At 38.9% G+C, this 23315-nt stretch overlaps 1 protein-coding gene across 4 annotated transcripts in view; it reads left to right on the top strand.

The window, feature by feature from the left end:
• Positions 1-23315, top strand: part of KATNA1 (katanin catalytic subunit A1) — a 35553-nt gene that overhangs the window by 7634 nt on the left and 4604 nt on the right. For all 4 annotated transcript variants that reach the window (XM_004440941.3, XM_087425225.1, XM_087425224.1 and 1 more), the window contains 5 exons: positions 492-649; positions 6894-7074; positions 12189-12310; positions 13712-13817; positions 14709-14867. In XM_004440941.3, the coding sequence (XP_004440998.1) occupies positions 492-649; positions 6894-7074; positions 12189-12310; positions 13712-13817; positions 14709-14867 (726 nt within the window). The remainder of the gene's footprint in view (positions 1-491; positions 650-6893; positions 7075-12188; positions 12311-13711; positions 13818-14708; positions 14868-23315) is intronic.

The following is a 23315-nucleotide window of genomic DNA, read 5'->3' as shown; positions in this document are numbered from 1 at the left end:
GCTTTTAAAAAAATATCTTGATTGTATGTGAATTGAGCAATTTATCCTCTGAAGTCATATTTTTCAAACTGTGGGTTGCAATCCATTAGTGAGTTATGAAATTAGTGGATTCTAATCAGCATTATAAAAGTCAATTAAATAGCATAAAAACCATCCACATGCAACTTGCTAAAGTATTGTTTTTATCAAACTTTAAAGTTACAGCTAACTTTTCAATTTGTTATGCAATTTGAATAAGAACCGTAAGTCAGTAACATGGCTTAATTAGCCAGAATATTTAATTCATTTTGTCAGAATTAATTTTGCAGTTGAAAACAAGGAATTAATAAACCATTATTAAATTTCGACAGAATATTTTGGTGTGATTTACTGGGTATCTCATGTCAAAACGGAGGTTTCTGACATCTCTAATAAATGGCGCTAGTTTAATCTTGGCAGTGATTTATTATAGAAATTTAAACATCCATATTCTCCTTCTCCTTTGAAACCAGGTTTGGCAGGAAATAAATGTGGAAGCTAAACATGTTAAGGATATCATGAAAACACTAGAGAGCTTTAAACTAGACAGCACTCCATTGAAAGCTGCACAGCATGAGCTTCCAGCTTCTGAGGGAGAAGTCTGGTCCTTGCCTGTACCTGTTGAACGAAGGTAAGGGGAGACCTTTTAAGAAACAAACTAGCACAGGAAACTAGTCACATTGGTTATATCTAGGAGAACTGGGTGGCTGAGAGACAGGAATGGGAGAGGTTTTTTACTGAATGCCTTCTATAACTCTTAAATTGTATATCATGTAACTCTGTGACCCATTTCAACTAATTAAATTTAGGTAGAAACAAACCAAAAATATGCTTTTGTGAATGAGTTTAAAGTAGTAGAGACACCGTTATCTTATGGAAGGAGCATGGGGCTGAGAACTGAAATATCTGGGCTCTCATTCTATCTTTGCCACTGTCTGTAGCTTTGGGAAAACCATGTAACCTTTCTAGGCCTTTCACATTTTTCTTATATATAGTGAAGGACTTAGACTAAAATAGTAGTGGTTCTCAAACAAGCTATCGTGAATACTGCTATTCATGAAGCTGTACTCCTGCTAAAATCCAAAAATGGGCTTTTTAATTCAAAGAAAAGATAAAATGTTCTCAATTTTAGGGGTTTTTTTGGGCATTTTTCCCCCAGCTTCCTATTACCTTGTGTCAGCAAATGAACAGTTAGTGAAAGTGATATGCACCGAAATGCTCTAAACAGCCCATCAGGTTTAGTTTCACTGTGTGTGTGTTTTTTTTGTTTTTTTTGTTTTTGGTGAGGAAGATTGGCCCTGAGCTAACAGTGTTGCGAATCTTCCTCTTTTTGCTTGAGGAAGATTGTCGCTGAGCTAATATCTGTGCCCATCGCCTCTATTTTTTGTATGTGGGATGCCGCCACAGCATGGCTTGATGAGCGGTGTGTAGGTCCACACCCAGGATCTGACCCCGCAAACCCCGGGCCACCAAAGTGGAGTGTGCAAACTTAACCACTATGCCACCGGGTCAGCCCACCACTGTGTTTTTTTGTTTTTTTTGTGTGTGTGAGGAAGATTAGCCTTGACCTAACATCTGATGCCAACCTTCCTCTTTTTGCTGAAAAAGATTGGCCCTGGGCTAACATCCATGCCCATCTTCCTCTCTTTATATGGGACGCCGCCATAGCATGGCTTGACAAACAGTGCATTGGTGCACGCCTGGGATCCGAACCCATGAACCCCGGGCCACCGAAGCAGAGCGCACACACCCAGCCGCTGCACCACTGGGCCGGCCCCCATTGTGTGTTTTTTAACTGACAGGTGTGCAGGTGGAAGTCACTTATCTATTTCATTCGCATAGTAGATTTCCTAGTTTGTATTGCTGATTTCAATTTAAGCATGTATAATAGCACACTGCTTGCAGGTTCTTGGCCCCCAACCAGTGCGAGAACTTTGCGTTAAGTCGTTGCTCAGGTGTTTTTCAGTTGAACATTCTATCATTGTATCTCTTAATTCTTGATTGTATTTTAGGATAGGTGCTGGATATTGAGTGGCTCACTGAAAAAGCCACTCTTATAGGCTACACGTTATTTCGTTTATTTCTCACACTAAGCCTTCCAAATAAGTCAAATTTTCGTGTATTTCAGATAAGACAGCTGAGGTACAGTGAAGTTGGGTAACTTTTTCCCATTATCACAAAGCTAGTGGAGCTAAGATTTCAACCAGATGTATTTGACTACAAAGGTGGCACTCCCTGCCATACCAGTCATTCTCAAACTCTAGCACACATAAAGATCTCTTGGGGCACTCATTAAAAATGTGGATTCTGAGGCCAGCCCGGTGACATAGCAGTTAAGTGCACATACTCTGCTTTGGCGGCCTAGGGTTCGCAGGTTCAGATCCCGGGCACACACCGACGCACTGCTTGTCAAGCCATGCTATGGCGGTGTCCCATATAAAAGTAGAGGAAGATGGGCATGAATGTTAGCCCAGGGCCAATCTTCCTCAGCAAAAAAGAGGAGGATTGGCATCGGATGTTAGCTCAGGGCTAATCCTCCTCACACACACACAAAAAAATGCGGGTTCTGGGGTTGCGCTCCCGGAGAGTCTGATATAATAGATAGCAGGTGGAGGCCAGGCCTCTGCATGTCATTCTGGTCCAGGTGGTCCGCGGATCACACTTTGAGAAGTACAGTAGCAAAGTGCTCCTTCTCCAGTTTAAGGTCAACTAACGAGTATTGATCGTTTCTTAGCCACTTGAATTTTCTTCAGTTCCAGATAAAAGTGCAAATGTTCCGGGGCCGGCCCCGTGGTGCAAGCAGTCAAGTGTGCCGCGCCGCTCCGCTCTGGCGGCCTGGGGTTCGCCAGTTCGGATCCCAGACGCGCACCGACGCACTGCTTGGCAAGCCATGCTGTGGTGGCATCCCATATAAAGTGGAGGAAGATGGGCACGGATGTTAGGCCAGGGCCAATCTTCCTCAGCAAAAAGGAGGATTGGCAGATGTTAGCACAGGGCTGATCTCCTCACAAAAAAAAAAAGTGCAGATGTTCCGTTACTGACTCTGATAGCTTTTGAATGTTTACTAAATTTTCCCCTTGCTCCTAAGCACTTTTCATATATATTATGTTTTCTGTTATATTTTAGAATTCACTAAAAAAATGTACAGCAATAGGCTGATTAAAGAAGAATAGGAAAATGCATGAAAGTAGGGGAAAATCATATATTCATTCTAGTGTGACTTCTAGTCCCCTGTGCAGTGTTTATTTTCATCATTGTATTTGTGCTATATCCATAATGTGTAACTTTGTACCCTGTTTTTTAAAAAAAATCCTAATAGACCACAGTCATTACATGTGCCAAGTACTGTGTTAATTGCTTTATGTATATTGTGTAATTCTCAAAAGAACCTTAGAAAGTAGCTACTAGTTTTTGGCTTCAATTTCTGATGAGGAAACGTAAGCTTAGGTAGGTTAAGTAATTTGCTCTTCATATTGTAAACATTGATAGTTTATAAGCCATGTCAGGCCTTTTTCTTCACTGCTGCTTGTAAAGGGTTGTTTGCTACTCTTTTGAGTGAGATGTAACCTACATAGTTAACCATGCTCTTACTGGTTAATTTTCCCTTTTTTGTTACTATAAATAAAGTGAATACTTGAGTGAAACTTTTTCCACATTTATGATTGCTTTTTTCTTAATTTCAGAAGTAGAACTAAATAATAAATGAGTCAGATTGTGTTTTTATTTTTTCTTGCCTGTGAATATGTTTTACTCCTCTTTACTTTCTCTTTTCTTTCCTCCTTCTGGAGAGTCGTCATTTGGCCCTTGTATTAGTTTGCTCCAACTGCCCTAACAAAGTGCCACAGACTGAGTGGCTTAAACAGCAGAAATTTATTTCTCACAGTTCTGGAGGCCGGAAAGTCCAAGATCAAGGTGCTGGCTGATTTGGTTCCTGGTGAGGACTCCTCCTGAGCAGGTGGCTGCCTTCTCTCTCTGTGCTGCCATGACAGAGGGAAGGAGCTAGCTCTCTGACTCTTATGAGGACACTAAGCTTTAGATGAAGGCCCCACCCTTATGGCCTTATTTAACTTTAATTACTTCCGTATTCCAGATGGTGACGTTGGGGTTAGGGATTCAACATAATGAATTCTCAGGGGACACAAACATTCAGTCCATAACAGCCATGTAACTCCTCTCTCAGTTATTAGTAAGGACTTTCCAGTGAATAGATGTGCCCAGTGAAAATTCTGTTGATTTCTAGTTTAATGAACTATTTGGTCACCTCAGTCTAACAAGCAGAGGCAGGAGGATTCTTTCTTGGGGGTAGTGGGAAGTTGAGTTAGATGAGCCTCTTCATCTTGAAAATGCTGTGATAATGAGCCCTAGGGTCCCATCTTATTGCTTCTTGCTTTCTTCATTATCTTTTTCTGCCTCTCATTTTAAATCCTCTGGATGGCTCTTACTCTTTGACTTTACTTGCTGCATCTTTCTGTTTCTTCCTGTAATTTATTTTACTTGCTCCCTCAACTGGATATCCTTCAAAACTCTTTTTCTATTAGCCTTCCTTTGTACTCATGCTTACGAGAGCTTATTCGTTCTTCAGCTTTATTGGTGATTCTAACCTTGTCGTTACCTAAGTTGTAGTCCCACTAAAGACTAGATTCAGCTGATCCAGTATTCTCTTCTAGAGCTGTACACAAAAATGTTTGTACGAGGAGGTTCATCGAAGCCTTTTAGAGAAAAGATTAAAATAGCTTAAAAGCTATTAGTTGTGATCCTTTTAAAATGTCTTTTAAAAGTCAGCTCATGTCCCTCAAATATCTTCTCATCTCACAGAATAAAACCCAAAGTTTTCTTCACGTCTTCAATGTCCTATGAGGTCTGGTTCCTCTGTCACCACTGCCTCTGTGACCTGAGTTCTTACACCTCTCTCTCGGTCTCCCGGAGCAAGTCAGACACACAGATGCTTCAGTTCTTTGCACTTGCCTTTCCTTCAGCTCAGATGTTTGATGGCTTGTGCTCTCATTTCTTTCAGGCCTCTACTTAAATGTACCTCAGAAGGGCTGTCTCTGATCCCCCCACCTAGAAAACCACCCCCTCCCCCATCTATATCCCCTACCCTTCTTTGTTTTTCTAGATAGCACTTAGCATCATCTGATGTACTGTTCATTTCTTCATTGAAATTTCCTCCCCCCAACACTTGTAGGTAAGCCTGTGAGAATAAAGCCTTTTATTAAGATTATTTTCTAATTTTTTTATCTCTAGCGCATAGAGTAGTGCCTATCAATAGTAGTAGTTCAGTAAATTATTTTTTGGATGAATGAATAGCTAGCAGTAAGAAGTGGATAAAGTGTGGCACATTTTATGTGATTGACTGACATCGAGTCATTAAAAGTCATTTATGAGGAGATGATACAGGAAATACCTCATGATATAAGGAGTAAAGAAAAATATGAGTGTATCTGTGTAATGCTTCCAATTTTGGTTAAATGAAAGGCAACTATGAGAAAATAGACTAATATGTTAAGTGGTTAACTCTGGATAGTGGGCTTACAGGTGACTTTTTTATTCTTTAGACTTTATTATATTTCAGTGTTTATTTTATATTTTTTTCCAGTAAGGGGAAAAATAACTATATAATTTAACGGTATATCTCCACTTGGCTATCCAAGTTTCTAAATCCAAAATTGAACCACCATCATTCCTTCCACATATGCGTTGGTTTTACTTTATCATCCTCCCAAATTCTCATTCTCAACTTTCCACATGTAGGAGTGTCTTTTTTAATAGTGTGTCTCTTGGACTCTCATTGTTACTGTTACATTGTTACTGAGGCCCTCATCTCATGCTGTGATAACATTTGTAATCTGCAGACCTCTCCCTGCTTTCTGTTTCCTTATCAGTATATCTTATTCAGTATTAGACTAATCTTTCTAAAACCTTTTCAGGGGCAGTTAGCTAAAAGCCAAGCCTCTAGAAGAGAGACTCAGATCTTCTACTTACTGAACCAGCTTGTCTGTTCAGTATCCTCTCTTCATGCTCACCATTGTCTCTATAGTTAGTGTCTTCATAATCCTTTACATAGATTAAGCTCATTTTGATTTCTTTGCTTTTCTTCATGGACTTTCTTGCCTGCAGTTGTACCCTCTTGTTTGGTTCATCTCCTGTGTTTCCAGGCCCAATTTATTTTCTGTCTTCATGAGGCCATTGCCATAGCATGAGGTCTCTTTCACACTTTCTAGGATACTTACCTAGTTTCACGTATCTTCTTCTTTCTTAACTATACTTGAGGTATTGAGGACAGGACTCCCCTGCCTTTTTTATTGCTCATTTTAATGGCCCCAGCCAAGTCTAGGGGCAGAGTGAGAGCTGATATTTGAGAGGTCTGAATCCAGCCACAGAAAGAAGATGAGATGAGATGATGCCTGTTAAGTGACCACCCATCAGTTCTGTAACTGTCCAGAGCTAGAGCTTTTGTCAGTTTTTTATGGGAAAATGATTACATTTTATTAATTAAAACATGAGAACTATGATACATTTTAAATAAAATGGTACCAAATTGCATATATACCAGTGGATAAATGTGAAGTCTACACCTGTGCTGTATTCTGGTTCTTTTGATAAAACTTGCTTCTCTAATAATTGTTCTCTTTTCAGTTTCCGAGAATCAGACTAATTTTTCATTCATCCTTGGTCTACAGCAGCTATTTCCTTTCAAAGGAGAGGTGACATTAGGTCTTAGATTGCAGTGACCTTAAGTTTATTCAGTCCTGTCTTGTGTTCATTATTGCCTTGGCTTCTTTAGGTCATAAACTTTAACTCACACACTGTGTTCATCTGTAGTTGGACCAACTCCAGGAGTCGATTGTGATTGTCATGATCTTGTGTTTGATTAGACCCTCACCAGGACCTAGGAAACGCCAGTCTCCTCAGTATAGTGACCCTAAGCCACACGGGAACCGTCCAAGTACAACTGTCAGAGTTCACCGTCCATCTGCACACAATCTTCACAACGACAGAGGGAAGGCTGTTCGTTATCGGGAAAAGAAAGAACAGAATAAAGGAAGAGAGGAAAAGGTAAATGTTACTGATTTTCATAATTGAAAAAGTTAACGTTAAAAGTGCAGACTACAAATTTTCATAATTTTTAGACACCTAAAACTGCTAGACTATAATAAAACCTTGGTCACACTCCACCTAGGCAAGAATTTTTCCCACTCACTAGTCAACAAATAGTTTTGGCTGTTTTTTGTAACTTTATATCTTGATACAATTTCAGACTTGCAAACAGGTTGCAAGAATGGTATAAGGAACTTCCATATATTCTTTACCCAGTTTTACCAATTACTGATATTTTGCCCCTTTTGCTTTATCATTTGCTCTCATTGACATTTTTTCTCTCTTTATCATTTGCTCTCATTGACATTTTTTTTTTCTGAAGCATTGAGAGTAAGTTGTAGGTATCATGCCCTTTTACCAATGAATACTTCAGAGTATTTCCTAAGTGCTAGGACATCCTTTTATGTAAACACAATACAGTTATCAAAAGCTGTAAATTTTACATTGATACAGTACAGTTATCTAATCCACAGACCTTCATAAAATTTAGCCAGTTATCCCAATAATGTCATTTATAGCTTTCTCCCTGCTGTGCCAAGATCCAGCATAGAGGCGTACCTCGCATTTAGTTGTCATGTTTCTTTAGTCTCTTTTAATGGCAACATTTCCTCAGCCTTTGTCTTTTTTGGCCAGGCATTTTTGAAGAGTTCAAATAAAGTTATTTTGTAGAATGTCCCTCAATTTGTGTTTGTCTGATGTCTCCTCTTGAAACATTTTTGGCAGGAATACCACTGAGGTGAAGTTTTGTTCTTCTCAGTACATCATATAAAGAGGCAGAGGGTGTTAATTTGTTCTCCTGCTCGTAATGAATTGGATCGCTTGGTTAGGGTGGTGTCTGCCAGGTCTCTCCCCTATAAAGTTACTCTTTTTTCTGTATAATAATTTGTGGGGAGATACTTTGAGATTATGTAAATATCCTATTGCTCATCAAAATTTCTTCTACTTGTTTTAGCATCCAGTAATTCTTGCCTGAATCAGTTATTCCTCTGATGATGGAAAAGTCATGTTTTCTAATGCCATTATTTCTTCACATTAATTAATTGGCATTCTACTGTAAGGAAAAGCTTTGTCTCTTCCCCTTTATTTAATTTTATCACTATGGACTCATGAATTCTTATTTTATTCAGTGAGTTATAATTTGTTACTATCTTTTTAATACTTGTCCAAGATTTGAGGAGTGAGAGACCCTTCGAGCAGGATCTTAGTCTTTTTGACATGTACTCACTGTGCTCTGGGCACTTCCTCATTTTCTGGCACGATAAGATGTTCCAGGCTCATCTTGTATTTCCCCCCTTTCCCCAGGGAAATCGGGTTTCTGTTAATGAGGAGTGGGATTTAGAAACTGAGATTTCAGTGCCAATTAATATTTTTTGAGGGCTTATGCTCTCTTGTAGTAAGCATATGGGAATCTGAGAGCTTCGTTTCGTCCCTTCTACTTCCACTTCTTCACCCTCCCCTGCCCACGGCAAATATCCAGTGTGATGTGGCTGTGATGTGAACAAGTATGGGATAGCTTGTACCACAAGGACCCCTCCACATCACCTGGGCAAAGTAGAAACTGCATATAGCAAAACATAAAGCCCCCAGTGTTGCCCATCCGTTCCTTTTCAAAACATCACATCAGCCCCTCCTTCAAGTTCCTTCTCATAGGTTTGCAGTCTAACTTTGTAATTCTTTTTTTTTTTTTTTTTTGTGAGGAAGATCAGCTCTGAGCTAACATCTGGTGCCAATCCTCCTCTTTTTTTGCTGAGGAAGATTGGCCCTGAGCTAACATCCGTGCCCGTCGTCCTCTGCTTTATATGGGACGCCGCACACTTGACAAGTGTGCGTCGGTGCACGCCTGGGATCCGAACCTGCGAACCCCGGGCCGCCGAAGCAAAGCTGGAGCACTTAACCACTTGCACCACTTGGCCAGCCCCCAAACTTTGTAATTCTACATGAGAGCCTCATCCAGTAACCAGCAAATGCACACCTTTAACCACAACCTTCCTTGTTGATAAAGATACAGGTGTCCATTTAGCTCTTGATTTTGTGCCGTCTGCTGTATTCCCTCTCCTCCCCACTTCCGGAGGTCAGTTGCCCTTGTACATCTGGATAGTCAGGTCCCTTGAGTCCCTCTCACCGTGGTTCTGCAGTCCTCCATCCCTGCACTTTCAGCAGCAGCAGTTCTGTTTTCGTTCCTGAAACAGGGAAGGATATGGGGAAGGCGGCTAATGAATCTGGCCTTTGGAGTATTATCAAGACCAAGGTTGCCCTGGCCTGTCATCTAGGGCTTGCGTTGTAAGCCCTGTAACCATCTGTGGTTTCTAGAGGTTCCTTTTTTGCCTATACACGTCCAATTGCTTCAGCACTGTTTGTTGAAAAGTCTGTATTTCTCCACTGAATTGCTTTTATAGGTTTCTCAAAAATCAGTTGGGCATATTTATGTGGGTCTATTTCTGGGTTCTGTATTATGTTTCATTGATATATGTATCTCTCTCTCAACTGATACCCACAGTCTTGGTTACTGTAGCTATATAAAAGTCTTGAAATAGGGTAGACTTATTCATTCCATTTTATTCTTCCTTTTCAATGTTGTTTTAGCTATTCTAGTTGCTTTCTTTTTCCATATAAATTTTAGAATCAGCTTTTCTATGTCTACAGAGAATCTTGCTGAGATTTTGATAGGAATTATGTTAAACCTATATATCAATTTGGGGAAAATTGGCATCTTTATTACCTTGAGTCTTTCAATCCATAAATATGTTACCTCTTTTTATTTAGTTCTTTAATTTCTTTCATCAGCATTGTATAATTTTCAGCATACAAGTCTTGCATGTTTTGTTAGATTTTACATCTATTTCATTTTTTAAATGATTCTAAGTAGTATTGTATTTTTGATTTCAGTATGCACGTATTCATTGCTAGTATATAGAAATACAATTGACTTTTTAAAAATTATTTTTGTTAAATTGTAGTTTAAATATATGTAACTAAAATTTACCATTTTAAACATTTTTAAGTATGCAGTTCAGTGTAATTGAGTACATTCATGTTGTGGAACTGTTACCACCATCCATGCACAGAACATTTTTAATTTTGCAAAACTGAAACTCTGCACCAATTAAACAATAACTCCCTGCGGGGCCGGCCCCGTGGCTTGGTGGTTAAGTGCGTGCGCTCCGCTGCCGGCGGCCCGGGTTCGGATCCCGGGTGCGCACCGAGGCACCACTCCTCCAGCCATGCTGAGGCCGCGTCCCACATACAGCAACTAGAAGGATGTGCAGCTATGACAGACAACTATGTACTGGGGCTTTGGGGAAAAATAAATAAATAAAATCTTTAAAAAAAATAAATAAATAAACAATAACTCCCTGAAAAGGAAAACTGTTTTCTGTTTAGGTTTTTATGGAGGCTTCATTGCATGAACATGATTGATTAAATCATTGGCCATTGGTGCTTAATTGAACCTCCAGCCCCTCTCCCCTCCGTAGAGGTTGGAAGGTGAGGCTTTATGTTCCAAGCCTCAAATCACATGTTTGGTTCTCCTGACAACAGCCCCATCCTGTGGTTACTAGGGGCTTTCTAAAAATCACCTCATTAACATAAACTCAGGTGTCAGTGAAAGGGGCTTGTTATGAATAACAAAAGACACCCCTTTCACCTTTACTGCTCTGGAGCTATTTCAGGGACTGGGAACCAAAACTAAATATTATGACAAAAGATGCTAGAACTAGAAAGTGCCTCCTATTTGTGTCTTCCTGGGCTTGCAGTGTAACTTCCCAGAAGTCAGGGACAGTGTCTGCTTTTTGTCCCCCACAGCTGCTAGATTCTTGGTAAATATCTGTGAATGATGACTTCATAAATACTTAGTAGAAAAGGTAACCTTCTCCTGTTTTCAGTGTTACACAGTACCGTCCTTGAATCTTTTATGTTACTGTTGGATGCTGAACGTGTAAGTTGTGAGGCAGATGCTTATTGGTTAAGTCTAGACATTAATGCTGACTTTAGACGGCACCATTGACAAAGAAGTCATCATGCTATGGGCAAAAAAGTGTTATGGAGATGGGGTAACAATCCTAATACAAGGCCAAGTAAATGATTACTTACCCTACTGCAGACCTTCGTAAATTTTCTTGGCTCATAAAATTCATGAATGTCTCAGTAATTTTTTCACAGCACCTCTAGGTCAAAAAGAATACCCATCCGTTTATGAAGAAGTTAGGTTCAAACAACTTTGTTTATATGCTAACAACACTGGACACTGCACGGTTTCTCAGACCTGGGGGTCAGAGTGGACAGTGCACTCTCATTTCCCCTCCTTCAGGATTTTTCCCACTACATCTTTTACCACAGCAACTGCCAAAAACTCAGCTTCACAAAAATGTGGTATTATTGAAAGGAATGTAGCAGTCTTAATGTAGAAACTGTGAACTGCCTTGAGCTGGTAGTTAACCAGTGTTCATCAGATGCTGCTGTGTTTCCCTCGACCATCTTAACATACCCTGCGTGCCCCGTGAGTTTGCGTGGTGCCTGGAGAACGTCACTTCACAGTTTGGGAGCTGTGGCCCTGCTGGCTGTCCTCACAGAGGATGGGAGGAATCTCACCCATGGCCTGAGGTGTCTCTTTTGGAGGGGGGTGGGAATAGTGAAAAGGGATGTTTTAGGAGCATTGATGAGGACTGAGTAGGTGGTTCAAGACGGAGCCATAGTCTTAGCTAAATAAACATCTGTCTTTAACCTTACCTCCTCTAAAAGTTGGAGATAAATGTCGTACATATCTGATATTCGCTAGTGACCACAGTTAATCTCAATATTAAATTTTTTGATTCTTGCCACTTGGTATGCATAATATTTTTATTTTTCTTTAACACTTTTGTCATACTTTTTATGTAAAAATAAAAATTGAGTAGGAAACTCTGATCTTGATATGGAAGGATTATAGTCTTTGATTCTGTCCTTAATACTTGTACTCTTTACTGTATTAGCTTTTTAAAAAATATCATTGGAGTCCAGTCTTTGTTTCTGACTCACAGAAGCAAAATATAGTTTTTGAGTCAACCAAAAGCTCTTGTTTTTTTCTCCCAATGTAGAACAAATCACCCGCTGCAGTTACAGAACCAGAGACAAATAAATTTGATAGTACTGGATATGATAAGGACTTAGTAGAAGCTTTGGAAAGAGATATAATTTCTCAGAATCCCAATGTTCGATGGTAAGTTATATCAAAACAAAATAATTGGGTGCTGATGATGCTTTTTGGAAGAGAAAATGGAGCAACTGTGGGCATGCACTGAAGATCAGTCCTTGGGGTTAGAACTGGAGTGCATCAGTGTTAGCATGACACATATTGAAAACCTTCACTGCGGTTCAGGCTGTACCAATTTTTTGTCTGAAATTTTTTTATTTAATAAAATAAATAATAGTAAAATAAAATTTTTATTAAATAAACAACTCTTACATACAGAATGGGAATAAGATCACAGAAACCTCATCTTCCCTTTGGGACAGCGTCTCATGGTGAAATGGCAATGATTCTTATGCCTGTGTTGCTTATCTGTAGGGTTATCCAATAGGTGCTGCTTTTGTTTCCTGTTACTTAGAGCAGTGCTTCTCAAGTCTATTAATATTATATCTAGTCAAAGAACTGTAGTTTATCATAATGAGTTTATAAAAGCTCCCTTTCCCACAAAGTTAGGTACATTCTGTTATATATTTTTTGTTAAAACCTTAATGATTTTAGGTATAGTTTTGGGGATATTTTAGAAGTATTTTTTGGTACTTGATATTTATACAGTGAACAGATATTTTAATTAAAAACACCACGTGGGGGCTGGCCCAGTGGCGCAAGCAGTTAAGTGCGCGCGCTTCACTGAGGTGGCCTGGGGTTCGCCGGTTCGGATCCCGGGCACGCACCGACGCATCGCTTGGCAAGCCATGCTGTGGTGGTGTCCCATATAAAGTGGAGGAAGATGGGCACGGTTGTTAGCCCAGGGCCAGTCTTCCTCAGCAAAAAATAGAGGAGGATTGGCAGATGTTAGCACAGGGCTGATCTTCCTCACAAAAAACAAAACAAAATAACAAAAAAAAAACGCCACGTGTACCAGCAGCAGCACTCGTGTTCTAGCCGTTGGCGATGGCGTCGTCGCAGTCTCTGTGACGCTCTTTAACCTAGTGTCTACCTCTTAGTAGGGTTGGGGGCAGAGCAGCAGTATTGCAGCCTATCTCTGCTTTATGCCCTTTTTATTCTTATAGTATTCTTTAATGGGCTCATTGTTTCTCAATCGTGGAGGTTATGGAATGAGCATCATAAGAGCAGGAATTTAAAATGAGATGGCATAATACTACTTAAGAGTGGGCCTATAGACCTGTGTTCTCATTCACCAAGCTGAAAATCATTACTGCCAAGAACTGAAGATACAGATTATGCTCTTTTTATATCCTGGTTTGCTCGCCGGCCTCATCACAGTGTGTTAGTTCACTAGGGCCTAGGGAGAGGCTTATTAGCATTCTGTTAGCAACATAAAGTCGTGTGCTTCCAGTGGTTCTCAAGAATGACTACATAGAATTAAATATATAATCTAAGAGCTTGTTGATAAAATATCTTCTCTTTCAGGGATGATATTGCTGATTTAGTAGACGCTAAAAAGTTGCTTAAGGAAGCCGTGGTGTTACCAATGTGGATGCCAGAATTCTTTAAAGGCATTCGGAGACCGTGGAAGGTAAGCTTATTATTATTATGGCATTGTCCAAGTGAATGTCAGGTGCATTGCCATTGAATGCATTTATCTGTATCGTGAGAACCGAGGGGACAAAGTACAGTAGGTCAAGAAAATTTTAAATTAAAAGGGTATGTGGTGTTATTCAGAATTTTGCTTAGACCAAAAGCTATTGCAAGGTTCCCAGAATGAGAAATAGGTACACTGTGATCTTTGCAAAGTTGGACACAGCAGATTTAGAATGAGCTTTTATATGCAAATCTGAACAAGTCACCTAATGTAAAAATACACCTTTTATGTGTCATGTTGCAGAACTTATATCCTGTATTTCTTGTAATTGTTCTTAAGAAATTATTGAGACATATCTGCGTCTAATGAGTACTTTTTTAAAATCATGGGCTGATCTGAAAAGAAACTGTCAAAAAGAACTCTTGCTTAGATTTGGAAAATGTACTAATGGCTAACTTTGCACTATTATTTTTAAAAATTGTTTAAATGTTAAGTGATAAGCAAGGTACAAAATTATAGACATACTTTAAGTATGGCTATGTAAAGAAAATAACTAATTTGTTTGAGCAAAAAGACTAGCAGGAAATATATACAGATACTAATGGTATCTGTGTTAGGGTATGATATTACAGCATCAATATTATAATATTGATTATATTTTTTTCTCATCTCTAGTTCCAAATTTTTAACACTGTAGTACCTTACTTTTGTAATGGAAAAAGTAAATTTGTGATAAAATATCCTTCTGTTTATCTTTCTGTTTGTCTTTTATTTGTCTTAATATTATATATAAGTTGGTTGAAAATTGATCCTTAGTAATGGAATTCTTGGGAATTAGAACGATTGCAGATAAATCCTTTGCTTACACTGTTACATTCCCAACAGGGAGTGTTGATGGTTGGCCCACCTGGCACGGGAAAGACCCTTCTCGCTAAAGCAGTAGCTACGGAATGCAAGACAACATTCTTCAATGTCTCTTCATCAACTCTGACTTCCAAATACAGAGGAGAGTCTGAGAAGCTTGTTCGTCTTCTTTTCGAAATGGTGAATGTTTGAGACAACTCGAATGATCTTTACCTCTAAAAGGGGAGAAGTGAGTTGTGACTGTCTCCAGTGTGTAGAATAGCTACACAGAATGGCATTGTGCCCGTGAAGCTAGAATCCTTCACTAACATGAAAACTTGAGTTCTCTTTGTCTGCTTTCTCCCAGAGGAAGAACTGTCTGTTAGCTTTGGGCATGCTCACGTGATCTGCAGTACTAATCTGCTATAGGAATTTGAAATTATTGTTTTTTAAGTCAGTAGGCTTAGTTATAATATGGTACATGCAGTATTATAACAGTAATGCAAAAAGCTGAAAATCATAAGTGATTGTGGAGCTTAGATCACCTACAATCTATGAACTCTACCAAATACCCCAAGTTTAATGACCCGATCTTTAGATTAAGTTGTTTGCTTCTCACTTTTAGTTTCTTTTTCCTTCTTCCGCTCCCGCTGATCTGAGTATCAGTGGGAGAAGTGTAATCCAGCAAGTCCTGGGAGACTGTTTGGATGGGACTCGGCAGCTCTTTAGACTTCAGGCTTGGTTGAGCTTCCCTGATTATTTCCGTCTTGTCTCATTTAAGGAAGAGTGCAGTTATGTGTATTAGGACAGAGTTATGCTTATTATGTGGACAATGACAAAGACTTACATTCTTTTTTTTTATTGATGTCATAATAGTTAATAACTGTGAAATTTTAGTTGTACATTATTATTTGTCAGTCACCACGTAAATGTGTCCCTTCACCCCTTGTGCCCACCCCCAACCCCCTTGCCCCTGGTAACCACCAACCTATTCTCTCTGTCCCTGTGTTAGTTTATCTTCCACGTATGAGTGAAATCACGCGGTGTTTGTCTTCTGTCTGGCTTATTTCACTTAACATAGTACCCTCCAGGTCCATCTGTGTTGTTGCAAATGGGATGATTTTGTCTTTTTTTATGTCTGATTGTGTTCCATTGTATATATATACATCTTCTTTATCCAATCATCAGTTGAGGGACACTTGGGTTGCTTCCACTTCTTGGCTATAGTGAATAATGCTGCAATGAACATAGGGGTGCATAAGCCTCTTTGGATTGTTGATTTCAGGTTCTTTGAATAAATACCCAGTAGTGGGATAGCTGGATCATAAGGTATTTCTGTTTATAATTTTTTGAGGAATCTCTATGCTGTTTTCTGTAGAGGCTGCACCAGTTTGCATTCCCACCAGCAGTGTATGAGGATTCCCTTTTCTCCACAACCTCTCCAACATTTGTTATTTTTTGTCTTGGTGATGATAGCCATTCTAACGGGTGTGAGGTGATATCTTAGTGTAGTTTTGATTTGCATTTCCCTGATTAGTGATGTTGAACATCTTTTCATGTGCCTATTGGCTGTCTATATATCTTCCTTGGAAAAATGTCTGTTTGTATCCTCTGCCCATTTTTTGATTGGGTTGTTTGTTTTTTTGTTGTTCAGTTGTGTGAGTTCTGTATATGTTATGGAGATTATCCCCTTGTTGGTTATATGCTTTGTGAATACTTTCTCCCAGCTGATGGGTTGTCTTTTCATTTTGATCCTGGTTTCATTTGCCTGCAGAAGCTCTTTAGTCTGGTGAAGTCCCACTCGTTTAGTTTTTTCTTTTGCTTTCCCTTGTCCATGTAGATATAGAATTCGAAAAGATCCCTCTATGACCAATGTCAAAGAGTGTACTGCCTATATTTTCTTCCAGGGGTTTTATAGTTTCAGGTCTTACCTTCAAATCTTTGATCCATTTTGAGTTAATTTTTGGGTATGGAGAAAGAAAATAGGCTACTTTCATTATTTTGCATGTGGCTGTCCAGTCTTCCCAGCACCATGTATTGAAGAGACTTTCCTTTCTCCATTGTATGTTCTTAGCTCCTTTGTCGAAGATTAGCTGTCTGTAGACATGTGGTTTTATTTCTGGGCTTTCAGTTCTGTTCCATTGATCTGTGTGTCTGTTTTTGTACCTGTTTTAATTATTATAATATAATTTAAATGCTGTTTTAATTATTATAGCTTTGTAGTATTTTTTGAAGTCAGGGATTGTGATGCCTCCAGCTTTGTTGTTTTTTCTCAGGATTGCTTTGGCTATTCGGGGTCTTTTGTTGCCCCATATGAATTTTAGGATTCTTTGTTCTATTTCTGTGAAGAATGTCATTGGGATTCTGATTGGGATTGCATTGAATCTGTAGATTGCTTTGGGTAGTATGGACATTTTAACTATGTTTATTCTTCCAATCCATGTGCAAGGGATGTCTTTTCATTTCTTTATGTCATCATCGATTTCTTTCAATAATGTCTTATAGTTGTCATTGTATACGTCTTTCACCTCCTTGGTTAAATTTATTCCTAGATATTTTATTCTTTTTGTTGCAGTTGTAAATGGGATTGTCTTCTTGAGTTCTCTTTCTGTTAGTTCATTATTAGAGTATAGAAATTCAACTGATTTTTGTAAGTTGATTTTGTACCCTGCAACTTGGCTGTAGTTGTTGATTATTTCTAATAGTTTTCCGATGGATTCTTTAGGGTTTTCTATATATAAAATCAGGTCGTCTGCAAACAGTGAGAGTTTTAACTTCTTCATTGCCTCTTTGGATTCCTTTTATTCCTTTTTCTTGCCTAATTCCTCTGGCGAAAACCTCCAGTACTATGTTGAATAAGAATGGCGAGAGTGGGCATCCTTGTCTTGTTGCTGTTCTCAGAGGAATGGCTTTCAGTTTTTCCCTGTTGAGTATGATGTTGGCTGTGGGTTTGTCATATATGGCCTTTATTATATTGAGGTACTTTCCTTCTATACCCATTTTGTTGAGAGTTTTTATTATAAATGGATGTTGTGTCTTGTCAGATGCCTTCTCTGCATCTGTTGAGATGATCATGTGGTTTTTATTCCTCATTTTGTTAATGTGGTGTATCACATTAATTGATTTGTGGATGTTGAACCATCCCTGTGTCCCTGGTATAAATCCCACTTGGTCATGGTGTATGATTCTTTCAATGTATTGCTGTATTCAGATTCCCAGTATTTTGTTGAAGATTTTTGCATCTATGTTCATCAGTGGTATTAGCCTGTAATTTTCCTTCTTTGTGTTGTCTTTGTCTGGCTTTGGTATCAGGGTGATGTTGGCCTCCTAGAATGTGTTAGGAAGTGTTCCATCTCCCTCTATTTTTGGAATAGTTTGAGAAGGATAAGTATTAAGTCTTCTTTGAATGTTTGGTGAAATTCTCCAGAGAAGCCATCTGGTCCTGGGCTTTTGTTTTTTGGGAGGTTTTTGATTACTATTTCAATCTCTTTACTTGTGATTGGTCTGTTCACATTCTCTATTTCTTCTTGATTCCGTTTTGGGAGGTTTTTGAGTCTAAGAATTGATCCATTTCTTCTAGATTGTCCAATTTATTGGCATATAGTTTTTCATAGTATTCTCTTATAATCCTTTGTATTTCTGTGGTGGTCATTGTAATTTCTCCTCTTTTATTTGTTTGAGCCTTCTCTCTTTTTTTCTTAGTCTCACTACTGGTTTGTCAATTTTTTTTATTTTATCAAAGGACCTACTCTTGGTTTCATTGATCCTTTCTGCTGTTTTTGTTTTGTCTTGTTTCATTTTCATTTGTTTCTGCTCTGATTTTCATTATTTCCCTTCTTACGCTGATCTTGAGCTTTGTTTGTTCTTCTTTTTCTAATTCTGTTAGGTGTAATTTAAGGTTGCTTATTTGAGATTTTTCTTGTTTGTTAAGGTGGGCCTGTATTGCTGTGAGTTTCCCTCTCAGAACTAGTTTTAGCTGCATCCCATATGAGTTGGTATGGTATTTTTTCATTTTCGTTTGTCTCCAGATATTTTTTGATTTCTCCTTTAATTTCTTCAGTGATCTATTAGTTGTTCAGTAGCATGTTGTTTAGTCTCCACATCTTTGTCACTTTCCTGGTTTTTTCTTGTAGTTGATTTCTAGTTTCATAGCATTGTGGTCGGAAAAGATGCTTGTTATGATTTCAGTCTTCTTAAACTTATAGAGGCTTGCCTTGTTTTCCAATGTATGATCTGTCCTTGAGAATGTTCCATGTGCACTTGAGAAGAGTGTGTAATCTGTTTGGATGGAGTCCTCTATATATATCTATTACGTCCATCTCGTTTTTCATTTAGGTCCACTATTTCCTTATTGACTTTCTGTCTGGGTGATCTATCCATTGATGTAAGTGGGGTGTTAAGATCCCCTACATAATTGTGTTGTTGTTAATATCTCCTTTTAGGTTTGTTAATAGTTGCTTTATGTACTTTGGTGCTCCTATGTTGGGTGCATATATATTTATAAGTGATAGGTCTTCTTGGTGGAGTGTCCCTTTTATCATTATATATTGCCCCTCTTTGTCTCTCATTACCTGTTTTATCTTGAAGTCTACTTTGTCTGATATGAGTATGGCAACACCTGCTTTCTTTTGTTTGCCTTTAGCTTGGAGTATTGTCTGCTGTCCTTTCACTCTGAGCCCATGTTTGTCTTTAGAGCTGAGACGTGTTCCCTGGAGGCAGCATATTGTTGGATCTTGTTTTTTAATCCATCCTGCCACTCTGTGTCTTTGATTGGAGAATTCAATCCATTTCCATTTAGAGTAATTATTGATATATAAGGGCTTAATGCTGCTATTTTATCGCTCATTTTCCAGTTCTTCTGCATTTCCTTTGTTTCTCATCCCATGTGTTTCAGACTACCAATTCAGTTTGATGGTTTTCTTAGTTTTCTCTTTATTTATCATATGTGTCTCTCTTCTGATTATTTGTTTAGTGGTTACCATGAGGTTTGTATAAAAAAATCTCGTAGATGACATAGTCCATTTTCTGATGACCTCATTTCCTTAGACTAAGTTAGTTCCATCCCTTTCCTCTTCCCCTTCTAAGTTATTATTGTCACAACTTATTCCATCTTGTGTTGTGTGTGTTTAAAGTGATGAGGTTATATTTATTTTTGTTGTTTTCCTTCCCTTAATCTTTAAGGTTACAGTTAAGTGTTTGCTAACCTATTCTGATAGAGAGCTGCAATTTTCTTATTTTGTCTACCTGTTTTTCTCCTTGCTCAAAGCTTTGTATCCCCTTTCTCTTTTTTTTTTCAGGCATGAGGGCCTTCTTGAGCACTTCTTGTAGGGGGGTCTTGTGGCAATGAACTCCCTTGGCTTTTGTTTATCTGGGATAGTTATTATTTCTCCATCATATCTGAAGGATATTTTTGCTGGATAGAGTATTCTCGGCTGAAAGTTTTTGTCTTTTAGAATTTTGAATATATCATTCCAGTCTCTCCTAGCCTGTAAGGTTTCTGCCGAGAAATTGGCTGAGAGCTTGATAGCAATTCCTTTATACATTTTTTTTTTGTCTCGCTGGCCTTAATATTTTTTCTTTATCATTGACTCTTGCCAACTTTACTACTGTATGCCTTGGAGAGGGTCTTTTCATGTTGATATATTTAGGAGATCTGTTGATTTCATTCACTTGTATTTCCACCTCCTTCCCCAGGTTTGGGAAGTTCTCTGCAATTATTTCTTTGAACAAGCTCTCTGCTCCTTTTTCCCTCTCTTCTCTCTCTGGAATACCTATAATCCTTAGGTTGCATTTCTGAATTGAGTTGGCTATTTCTCGGAGAATTTCTTCATTTCTTTTTAGTCTTAGTTCTCTCTCCTCCTCCCTTGGGAGCATTTCTGTATTCCTATCCTCAGTGATGCTACTTCTTTCCTCCATATTGTCAGCTCTGTTCTTTAAAGATTCCAGATTTTTCTTTATCTCCTCCATTGTATTTTTCATCTCCAACATTTCTGATTGGTTTTTCTTTATAGTTTCAATCTCTTGTGAAGAAGTTCCTGATTTCATTGAACTATCTATCTGTATTTTCTTGTGGTTCAATTGAACTTTTTTATGATGGCTATTTTGAATTCTCTGTTTAAGTTATAAGTTTCTGTGCCTTCAGGATTGATTTCTGGGTGCTTGTCATTTTCCTTCTGGTCTGGAGATTTAATATATTTTTGCATCCTGCTTGAGGGCGTGGGCTCATTTTTCCTCATTCTGAAAATATCTGATGGCAGCTTCCTCCTGCAGCCATTAGGTGGTGGTCAGGAGCTGTGTATTCTGAGCCCACTGTGATCCACAGGCGCGCTGGCTGACTGGCTGTGCTCATGCTCTGGGCGGGAGGCGGCCTCTTTCTCTCGCCTGCCTGATCCCGGGGGCTTCTTGCTTTTCCCTCGCTATCTGCTCTCCTGGGGTGCTCGCTTGATGAAGGCACCTCTGCAACAGTTCAGACCCCTCCATGTGGGAGTTCCCACAGGCTGTGAAGGAACTTGGAGAGTGATGGTTTTCCCACGGAGGGCGCCCCTCCCCTCTCTCTCTCTCAGAGAGCTGCATGGTCCTTGTCCCAGCGTCGCTGTCACTGGGGAAGGAGAGGAGTTCTCCTTACCTCCTTCCTCTTCCTCTGGGGGGGTTCCAGCACCTCCACCTTCAGATGTAAGGCTGCGTGGGTCTCTCAGACGTCTTTTGTGTTGTGCGGATGTCCTCTGTTGATATATGAATGTCCTTTTCGTTGTATCTTACGGGGGAGAGTCTACAGGGAAAGCTCACTCTGCCATGATGCTGACGTTACTTCCAGATTAGTCAAGACCTATATTTTAAATAAGCCCACGTAAATAGTATAAAAATCTGTCCAGGGTTTTTCACATTACATGGTAAAAAACACATATAAACACTTAATTTAATTTTTGTTGTATTGTCAAGAACTTTAATTTTCAAGTGTCAGAAACCTGATCAAATGAGTTTAAACAAAAACAATAATATATTTGGTCACATAACTGGGAATTTTCAGAAATTACTTTTTAGATTTTTAGGCCTAGCAGGATCCAGCACTTCCTGTGTCCTGGGGATTCTTTCTTTCTGCCTTTTGACTCTGTTTACCTCTGGGTTGGCTTTGACTTTAGGCCCATGTGATGCTGAAGAGTTATCAGAAGCTTAAGCCTTATTTTTATTGTCTTCATGGTAATCCCAGAGAAATTAGCCCTCATTTCTCAGTTTTTCCAGCAAAAGTCCCAGGGTTAATGTTTGCCCTGTTTTGAGTCACATGCCCATGCCATCATTTTGGTGGGAGAATTGGAGTGATCTGATTGGCCAGGCCTGAATCATGCCCATGGGACTCCAAAAGAGTTGGCCTCTCTTGAGGTATAAAATAAGGGTGGAAAAGCGATGATTTCTGAATGAAAAGGAGGGCTTCTTTTACCAGAAGGGATGCAGTGCAGACAAAACATTTGATGTCCTCTCCGAAACTCTCTACAGTACTTTCCCGGCCAATTTTACATGTGGCACACAGCCTCTACTGTATCAGACCATTCTACACACCCTCAGTATCAGGGAAGAATCCATTAGTAGTTTTTGCTTGGTCTGGAACAAACGGATTGAAATTTAATTTTTGTTAATGTAGGTTCTATTGCTAGATGGTTTCTAGCTAGAATTTCTTTTTTTTTTATATAATTTTTTATTTATTTATTTTTTCCCCCAAAGTCCCAGTAGATAGTTGTATGTCATAGCTGCACGTCCTTCTAGTTGCTGTATGTGGGACGCGGCCTCAGCATGGCCGGAGAAGCGGTGCGTCAGTGTGCGCCTAGGATCGAACCCGGGCCGCCAGCAGCGGAGTGCACGCACTTAACCGCTAAGCCACGGGGCTGGCCCTCTAGCTAGAATTTCAATTGAGAATTTTCTTGGACGCTTTAATGATGATAAGTTCATTCTTTCCCTCTATTTCTTGAAAAGAAAGTACAAAAATTTTTGTGTATAGTACCTAAAATCTAAGTAGGATGCTTTATTGAAAATGAAATTATCCCTTTGGAGGGAATAGATGACTTAGAATTCAGATTTTCAACTAAAGAGTGAAATTTAAATATTAGGTGAAATTTAGTGTGTTCTAAGTGAACACACTAAAACTAAACCCATATTTTGGAGGTGTAGTGCTTTCAACACAGTTAATTGCCTCTTAGAGGATACTAGATTATAATCTCATGGTCCAAAAGAATTGATAGACCCAGTACAATTGCATGTTCAAGTCTGTGATGTTGACTTGCCATTGTGGACTTTGATTTTTAGAAAAACCTTTAAAATGCTGTTTGTTCACTCAAAGTCTGTTTTGAGAAGTCTTTGTCATCATTTAGTTTCAGACTTTCTTGTGCAGTGATTCTATAAGTTTGGATATTTCTTCTAAAAAGTTATTAATAAATTCCTTTAGTTACTGTAATAAAGTGCTTCTTCAGTCTAAGAGAAAGGTGAAACTGTTGAGAGTCTTACACAGCTGTTTACTAGATTTAATACTTGACTAGATCTGTTATTTAATGGATCAGTCTCACCTGTTCTTTGGTTTGAGGAAGAAATGCATTTAAGGTGCAGAAATAAACTTGGGGGATATTATTCAGCCATAAAAAGGAATGAAGTACTGTACATGGT

This window comes from Ceratotherium simum, chromosome 38 (genome assembly GCF_057802395.1).
Source record: "Ceratotherium simum simum isolate JZ-2026a chromosome 38, ASM5780239v1, whole genome shotgun sequence".
NCBI lineage: Eukaryota > Metazoa > Chordata > Mammalia > Perissodactyla > Rhinocerotidae > Ceratotherium > Ceratotherium simum.
This window is presented reverse-complemented; position numbering and strand designations above follow the sequence as displayed.